This window comes from Branchiostoma belcheri, unplaced genomic scaffold (assembly GCF_001625305.1).
Source record: "Branchiostoma belcheri isolate BF01 breed outbred unplaced genomic scaffold, Haploidv18h27 scaffold97, whole genome shotgun sequence".
NCBI lineage: Eukaryota > Metazoa > Chordata > Leptocardii > Amphioxiformes > Branchiostomatidae > Branchiostoma > Branchiostoma belcheri.
The window spans coordinates 132,239-141,880 of record NW_017804653.1 but is presented as its reverse complement, the minus strand read 5'-3'; the positions used below and the strand labels follow the sequence as shown (position 1 = coordinate 141,880).

The window sequence follows — 9,642 nt, the reverse complement described above, 5'->3', positions numbered from 1 at the left end:
CTGTATCCTTGGAGTTTATTAATAAAATATAAGCCAATTAGTCACCAGTCTTGCTTTCTCTAAGTGGTGTTTGGCATCGTGGCCCAACCAGTATTGATTTGGTCAATGAACAGAACGTCCATTGCAGAGGCTATATAGCGCTGTCTTAACAAGCCTTATTGTTAACAAGAACCATCATGATGTCACAATTTATATTATTATTAAAAAGTAGATGCTTAAAGGAGAACAAATAAGCTAATATTAGCAGCTTTTTACTTCACACAATATAATTATATTTGTAAACCTTTGCTTCAAATAGAGTTCCATGATCACATACCTTCACCAACAATTGTTAGACCATCTATTCATTACTTGCATTTCTTAAAACCAGTCATACATAGAATTGAATACAAAACAAATCAATAGAATGATGTCATCATGGTGAAACTAGACTGTACTATTTTTAAACAAAGGATGGATTTCCATACGTTGAAACTCAATAGTTCTAAAAAAGGATATACATTTGGATTATGTTAAGTTAATGGGTACTAGTTACCAAAAAGCTATCACTGTGGGGATCGTGCCATTACTTGAACACCACCAAAGTTTCTACCTTCTATGTTATCTGGGTTGCATGTAATTATGTTTGATGTGTTTTTCAGTTCAAGATAATGGGGTCATTGACCTGTAGTTCAAGATAGTGGGGTCATTGACCTGTAGTTCAAGATAGCGGGGTCATTGACCTGTCAATACCTAGGGTACCTACGAGATCTAGAGATGAAATTACATTAAGTGCGCGTTTGAAAATGGCCGTTCGTGCGAAAGCTTTTACAACAACGTGTATTGGGTCTGTATCAACCCTATTTTATATACTGCAAATTTTGAGCACCTGCATACCAAAAAACTACCCCCCTCCCCATTGTTTCTCTCACTCAATATTTCCTTATTTGGCAATCTGTTAATAGGCCACGCCCACACAACAGCAAAGTATCTTTTTTCTCACTCAATATTTCCTTATATGGTAATCTGTTAATAGGCCACGCCCACACAACAGCCAAGTATCTTTTTCTCACTCAATATTTCCTTATATGGCAATCTGTTAATAGGCCACGCCCACACAACAGCAAAGTACATGTATCTTTTTCTCACTCATTATTTCCTTACATGGCAATTTGTTAATAGGCCACACCCACTCACTCAATATTTCCTTATATGGCAATCTGTTAATAGGCCACACCCACACAACAGCAAAGTATCTTTTTTCTCACTCATTATTTCCTTAAATGGCAATCTGTTAACTGGCCACGCCCACAACAGAAAGGTACATAGATTGGTGAAGATCTTACGTAAAGGTGCCAATGCGAAGGTTTGCAAGGAAATACATACGCTAAAGCTTGCCTTGTACCTATTTTGTTTAACGCACAGTGGCCTTCAAAGCTTACACGTTTCCCGTCCGACTAAAACCATGGAATCTGATACCAAAAAAAGGGTCTTGACTCAAAGCTGCTAATAGCTGGCAGGGGGTTTAGGTACTTTACGGGACTAACATGATTTCCTGTTTTTCAGAATATTAAATATTAGTTACATTCAAAGACTTCTTGGAATCCAATCCTAGCCTAGGGACATGGTAAATGGGACATTCGTATTTTAAACATTTTTATTCAAAGTCGCTGATGATATATTTTATTAGTTAAGGTCAGGAAAATTGGACATGAACATAGCCCAGCTATGAAGCAAGTTTAAACTGTAATATCCAACACAATAAATTGAATTTTTGACTGTACAACTCATTCCTTGACAAAGACTGGAGTTGTACAGTCGAAAGTTGGGTGAGTCCAATTTATTGTGTTGAATATTACAGTTTAAACTTGCTTCATAATGATTTCTACCAACACAGATGAACTTTCAAGATAATAACCCAGCTATGTGTTCTTTGGGCGGTCATGGCGAGGGTTTTAGTAGTTTCTAGGGATTTTGAGGGGCACACCCCAGTTTATTTGGCGCTTCTATTCGAAGCTGCGCACCCTCAAGTCTAGCGACCGTCTCTGCCGTGGAATAATTCGGAAGGAAAATAACTGTATACGGGACGAAAGGATATCTCTTCAGCTACAAGACCAACTGAGTTTGGTTTCTTCAACCTTTTTAATTTTGATAAAATTAACAGAAAAAACTTATTTTCACTCCAAAATTAATGCACAAATTGTGAATTTTTGCGTAGGATAATCCCATAGAAAAAAAAATTTCCGCCAGAAATGACTGATGCTGGCATAAAGACCCAAACCTCGACTATACCCGAGTAAATTATAAAGAATACCCTAGTACTCAATTTTTTAAAAATAGGTTCCATTATCATTTTATTCTATTTTTTTGTGCTTTGTTGTCTTTTATATCATACTTTTTGTTCCATAAGACTGCCCGATCGGGCCCCGGTTTGGAAATGTGACCTCAGCTTTTATGAACCTTTTCTAGCTGCCGAGTCTCTTTCGTCCCTCAGCAAATAGCTATAGGTTATAGGCTACATGTAAGTTTGTTGTCCATTCAGACATGGATATGGTTACTGTTCATGTACCCTATTCTCGACCCTTTAACCCTATCGGCCACAATGTCTCCTCAGGAAATATGACGATAGTTACTATATAGGGTCCCGGCCCATGTGCGATCAAGTCCAGACATGACCAACCCATCACTAGACGAAGACCGAATCGATATGCAATTCCCTGAGAATGCCCCAGTTCACAAAGTAGGAGACCTTGATTTAGAGTACCTTCTGGCGTGTGTATAGCCTGGTATCCAGTCTTACGTGATTGGGGGGGTGTTCAGGCAGGCTGTGTCTTCGGGGGCTCTAATAGCTCCACCCCGCCTAGTGCAACAGGCCGTCCCGGTAGGAGTGTTACGCTAATAAGAGACAGTATGCTTGTGGATTTAGTTGAGGGCTAATCAATCTCTCGTGAAATTCACACCGGGAAACCTATGTGAGGCGGGCGGGACAGAGCTCTTGCAGCCCCGACCACGATCAGACCGGATACCAGGCTAGCGTGTGTAGGGCCTTGGAAGGAGATCGAAAACATACGCTAATGGCGTCAAACTTTATCCAGAAATCCGGTGCCAAAATGCCCGTAAATGCTAGACGCCTTGAGGTGTTGGTAATTGTGTGTGTGTAGTCAGGGACACAAAGGAGCCAAATGATTACTTTCTAGCTATGGCCTAAATATATCTGCCAACCGTGTGCTCATTATGCATATGCTGCCTGCAGATGTTCATGTTTACAGACATCCGGATATGAAATTTTATATCTAGGTTGTGTTCCACGTTGCCAATAACTAAAACATGGTGTTTTTCAAAATCCTTACGTAAGTTTTAGCGATACTAATTCAGCATCACCGAAAAACAGAGAAATAACTAAATAGAAATGGAATGGCAAATTTCACCCCATTGCCCCTAATGTTTTTAAATTATATTTTTAAAATGATAATACAAAATTTGTCTTAATATTTATAGCAGCTGACGTAACGTAAATACTCATACAGCAAATCAAGGAAACACAAACAAAAATCGCACACACACACACACACACACACACACACACACACACACACACACACACACACACACACACACACACACACACACACACACACACACAGGCACACACACAAACAAACAGGTACATGTACACATACACACACGTACACACGTACATGTACACACCAGCACCCCAACACACACACACACACTCAGACACACACACACACACACACACACACACACACACACACACACACACGGGAATCGCAGAAGCACACACACACATACGGACACTCACACCGCAGCCACAAAAACAAATTATGTTGAAGCAGCGCCCGAGGTGCCACCCTCCGCTGCGTCCTGTTATTGATTCCCCGCGACACCTCGTCTGTTCCCCCCACCGCTGACATCCCGTAATGAACCGCACATTTGTCACGCTTCCTCCCGAACCCGGTCGTTAGAAGGGGACCGAGGCGTATCCTTGGGGTGGACGTGTGAAGGTTGGGCCACAGCAGCTAAATTTTATGGATGACATCCTCCGCAGACTCCAAATCTAAAGCGACAGGACGAAAAATACAAGGCGGGCCTACAAAAACAAGGTTCCTACATGTACATCTTCAAATTTTGACATCATAAATCTTCAAGTTGTTAAACAAGAAATGATACCTAGTTCTTATATAGTTTTTATTAGCAATACGTCTCAGTAATACACTATATATCAAGTGAAATGACTTTATCCTATTACAACCAAATGGCAATTTTGGACGTCTTACGAAATACACATCTTTTAGATTACAAATATCAGTGTACCCGAAGTTTTAAGATTTGTGATATTTTCGTTCTTATTTGATAAACGAAAACAACATTGTACTTGCACATTGTCCCCTCATAGCCTTCGCATTGGCATACACATCTTGGCGCTATTCCTGTTTGTTCCAATTCTTTATTATTATATCAACATTGCAGACATACATAACGTTGCCTGAATGACACTGATAGTTACAATATCAAAATAAACACATAACATTACATTTCGTTACATACATACATAAATATATACACATACTTCTATATGAACTGTACATCTCAGACATAACAGGTACCATTCTCATTATACAGTCTGATTGTAGAGTCTGATGGACTGATGTATTTGACGAATAAAAACTATATTCGCATTCCTACACTAAATTGCCATGCATATGCTTGCGAAGCTATGAGCACCGTGTTCACGAAGGCCATCTCAAGTTGTATAGAATATTTTCCTACCTAATTAAGGAAGCTGTCGTCTTCATCCCAGCCTTCGTCTCAGATCACGCGTACCTATCTGTGCGGAGTGACACTACAAGGCCTCGCCTCAGGTCCTTCTATTACCAACTTCCTTGCTTCAAAGTCACGCTCATAATCACGTGAATGCCGAATGCAAAAGAACAGAGGCAAAGACATTATTTGAAGTGCAATGGAGAAACTATGGACATCCTTGTGGTCACTTTTCAGTCCTTAAGTGTTGTGTAGTTAATTGCTCAAAAAAGGATACAATTTATGATCCTTAGAGTGTCTTGCCTCCGGTCCTTGTATTACCAACTTCCTTGCTTCAAAGTTACGCTCATTATCACGTGAATGGTGAATGCAAAAGACATTATCTGAAGTGCAATGGAGAAACTATGGACATCCTTGTGGTCACTTTTCAGCCCTTAAGTGTTGTGAAGTCACTTGCTGAATAATAAAGGACACAATCCATAGAGTGCCTTGCCTCCGGTCCTTCCATTAGCAACTTCCTTGCTTCAAAGTCACATTCATTATCACTCGAATGGCGAATGAAAAGAACGGATGGGAAGTCATTTTCTGTAGTTTGCTGCCAAGTACTTAAATATTTCATAAATTAGAGCTTAGATCTTGTTTCCTGGACTTAAGTGTAGTCCTTGTGCTATGGAGAAGATACAGACTTCCTTATGGTTACTTTTCAGTCCTTAATTGTAGTCACTTGAAAAAAGGACACAATTTGTGAACCTTAACGCCACGTACCAGCGAAGAATGTATGGAGTGTCTCGCCTCCGGTCCTTCTATTAGCAACTTCCTTGCTTCAAAGTCAGGTTTATTAGCACGTGAATGGTTGATAAAAAGAACGGATGGGAAGTCATTTTCTGTAGACTGATGCCACATACTTAAACATTTCATGAATTAGAACTAAGATCCTCTTTCCTGGACTCAAGTGTATTCCTTGTGCTATGGAGAAGATACAGACTTCCTTATGGTTACTTTTCAGTCCTTAATTGCAGTCACTTGAAAAAAGGACACAATTTGTGAACCTTAACGCCACGTACCAGCGAAGACTGTATGGTACTTCCAATAGCAACTTCCTTGCTTCAAAGTCAGGGACTTCTATAAGACTTTCAAGTCACGCACATTACTGTTACTGTTCAACCGTTAGATGACTAGAACCACGTTGGAAGGTCTCGTTTGATGCCATGTGGTTCATTAAGACTTACAAGTTCCCTCTTCTCTCTTGTCGACTGAAGTTGTTCTACAGAGAATATAGGGACTACCGCGAGATTGCTTTAAAGTCTTTACAGTAAAGTCTCAGCCTTACTGTATAGGCTTTAGATGACCAGAACCAGGTGGGAAGGTCTGCTCTCGGTTGATGCCACTTGTTTCATTACAAATGTTTGTCGACATACAAAATGCACTTATAAGTTCATGATAGACATCGAAACATAAGCAGGTGAGAACCTTACTGGTTGTGTAAGAAGAAATTTTATACCCTACTTATAAGTTCAGTTATGTTGCAGCGAGGAAATTTTCAGACTTCTTTAGAGTCCTTTCATGGACTTCTTTGAGATTGCTTTTTGTCACGCACATAACGGTAATACTGTCCAACCGTCAAATGACAAGAACTAAGTTGGAAGGTCCTCAAGAAAAGTTTCTCAAGCAACTAGACAAATTGTGGAAACTGTCAGACGTTTCAAGTAGCATCCTTTACTTTTTGTCAACGACTGGCGGAATATGTAGTTTAGCACGTGTTTATAAAAAAACTATGAATTAATATGTACATGAGATGAAGTTGGAAGGTATCTACCCTCGTTTGATGCCACGTGGCTCATTAGAACTTGTACTTCCCTCTTCTCAACTTCTGAAGTTCTGTCGTTAATTGTGCTTAGGAGAAGGCAACGGTTGCTGGTGTGCGTCAGTGGAAGTAATTACAAGTTCCTCAGACAGACTCTTGCATCATAAGTCTTAAGTACATCTCCTTAAGGCGTCGTCTTCTTTAATGTCAAGAAAGCGCTGTCTTACACTGGCGTCATTGCCAACCACAAGTTTTCAAATTGCAAAGAAACGTACTCGTATATGTGAAAAGCTGTACATTTGCTGTAGATTTTTGATAACCACAAGTTTTTAAATTGCAAAGAAACGTACTTGTATATGTGAAAAGCTTTGCAGTTGCTGTAGATTTTTGATAACCACAAGTTTTTAAGTTGCAAAAAAACGTACTTGTATATGTGAAAAGCTTTGCAGTTGCTGTAGATTTTTGATAACCACAAGTTTTTAAGTTGCAAAGAAACGTACTTGTATATGTGAAAAGCTGTACATTTGCTGTAGATTCTTGATAGGGCACTTAAGCATGTGTATGGCGTGCGTGTCTTAACAACACACAAGACGGCATTTTATCTAAGAAATAAGGGCAAAGGCTGCTCAGCTTCTTGGAAATGTGACAGGGTTTTAAAGAAGGTATCTCATGCAACTCCGTCAGACTGTTCCATTACTGCCCCTAGGGGGCATAGGTTATCCACTAGCGACCGTTTTCTCTTTGTCAGCCCAACTTTGCTGTTTTAACGTGCGTATTCTGACGCCAAGTGGGCATCAAAGATTGTTATCTGTAAGAGGGTCTAAAAGGCAGGCTAGCAAACATGTCAAGACCTTGTGAACTGAGGTTGTACGTAGGAGTCTATGTCTTGCCTCTATCGCTTGTTTAGATGTTGGGTTATCATAGGTTAAAAAGAGAAGTTGTCACTAGTCTATTGACAATATAGACCAGGGCAGCTAACAAGCATAACTTCAACATTTCCTTGTTATTTTATCGGTCTAGCACAGTGTACATGACACTTTGGCAAAATGCCTAAGGTTCTTGCACAATAAATAAGACCATATTGCCTTCTATGTTTCATTGAAGATAAACTTCAACACTTTCAAGCTCATGTCTAACAGAGTATAGTCAGACTATCCATCTTCGTTTCTTCAATGCTTTATTGTCAAAGCGTCTATATTTCTATGACATAAAATTATCCCTCCTTAGGTACAGCTTTCCATATTTACAGTTAATAATCTTGAACTAGAAAGGTATTATTTGCAAAGCAAATGCATAATGTTTACCTTCGCATATGGTCTGCTCTGTTAATTCTTACTCAAACGCATTCATATATATGGCCAGACAGCAGGAGTCTAAATCCCTCCTGCTATTAAATTGCAACATGATGTAACCCTACACTAGTCACCATGGTGACAGGCGTCTGTTTCAAGGCATTGACCTTATAGGCTTTGAGAAGAAGAAGAGGAAACAGAGCAAAAACGATATGTTTTCCTTCGGTAAACATAAATATCAAATTTGGGCTTCTGATTTGTAACTGGCATCTAACTACATTATAATTACGGGGAATAATTATTTGCACAAACAAACGTTTAGAGTAGCAAACCTCTACATCAACAACCTCTATATGCATATATGACAGCCTTAAACAGCTATAGTTTTTTCTATAGTTCATCTTCATGCCCATGTCTTTTTATTTCCAATGGCTCATCCATATTCACGATGAGGTGATAGTAAAAGTTCATGACCCTTTCGTAGTTCTGCACAGATATCCTCTCGTTCAGACCGTGGAATCGTGGTAGATCGGAAGGCGTCATGACATATGGGTTGAACCGGTAGATGGCGCTGCTGAGGCTCCAGTAGTGGCGTGTGTCCGTGTTGGCTACCATAAATGTGGGGGTCACCAGGGCATCAGGGTAGATCTGTGTACAACATTTCGATAACATTACATATACTATTGAGAAAAATGCACCAGAAAACATTTACTCAAGCAACTAGATATATTTTGAAAACTGTCATTACTTTCAAGTTACATGTAGCATCCACTACTTTTGGTCAGTAAATTAGTGGATGCTACTTGAAACGTCTGGCAGTTTCCAAAATCTATCCAGTTGCTTGAGTAACTGTTTTCTTGTGTATCTCAACCTGGATGTCTAAACCTTATAGACGTAACTAAGAACTAGAGAAGTAACATTTGCAAAGCAAATGCATAATGTTTACCTTTGAACATGGTCTGCCATGTTAATTTTTACTCAAACACAGTCACATACATGTACTACTAGTATATGGTGACGGGAGCAGAGCAGACCATGAGATTGCAACATTATGTAACCCAACACCAGTCACCATGGTGACAGACGTCAACAAATCATTTCATTGGTCAGGTCATAGGTCACTGTTTGGAGAAGAAGAAGAGAAAGAAACAGAGCAAAAACAATATGTTTTCCTTCGGTAAACATAAAAATGCTCTACGCATGCTAGTACGTTGGAATGCCAGCCTATTCTGGTATAATATACTATCAGGGTCTTTATAGCCCTTTGAATATGTAGCATGCTAGCAGGACGAAAAAACAGTACAGTAAGAGTACAGAAACAGTACATTAAGAGAACAGAAACAGCACATCTGAAACACACTACCTGCTGAATAGTCTTCTGTAGCAGCATATATGTGGGAGAATCCTTTCCGTAAGGTGACGTCGGGGAAGGTTCCATGTTGTTGATGACATTGAACTTGACCCTGGGATCATTGATGACCTTGCGGTCAAATTCAATTACTTCTTCCACACTTGAACTTGGATGTATCCGGTGGTCTATCACGGCCGTGGCCTCAGGAGAGATGACGTTATCCTTGACCCCAGCGTTGAACCGCGTCAGAGCGGTCGTCGTCCGAGCGAACGCGTTGGTCTGCGGCTTCTTTGAGTACACCCAGCCAACCAATGGGGAGAAGAGCCAGAGGTTAGAGGTCAACATCCGGTAGGATAAGGTCATCTCCGTGGCAACGTACTCCAACATCCGGGTCTCCGGGCCCCGTGCCCAAACNTACTTAAACATGTTGGGAT

General features: G+C 40.1%; 1 protein-coding gene across 1 annotated transcript in view; it reads right to left on the bottom strand.

The window, feature by feature from the left end:
• Positions 1-8,247: 8,247 nt before the first annotated feature.
• The window catches only part of LOC109461868 (N-fatty-acyl-amino acid synthase/hydrolase PM20D1-like), a 5,151-nt gene continuing 3,756 nt past the window's right edge, over positions 8,248-9,642 (bottom strand). The window contains exons 5-6 of the mRNA XM_019758337.1: positions 9,221-9,409; positions 8,248-8,505 (exon numbers count right to left, since the gene is read on the bottom strand). Coding sequence (XP_019613896.1) covers positions 8,248-8,505; positions 9,221-9,409 — 447 coding nt within the window. The remainder of the gene's footprint in view (positions 8,506-9,220; positions 9,410-9,642) is intronic.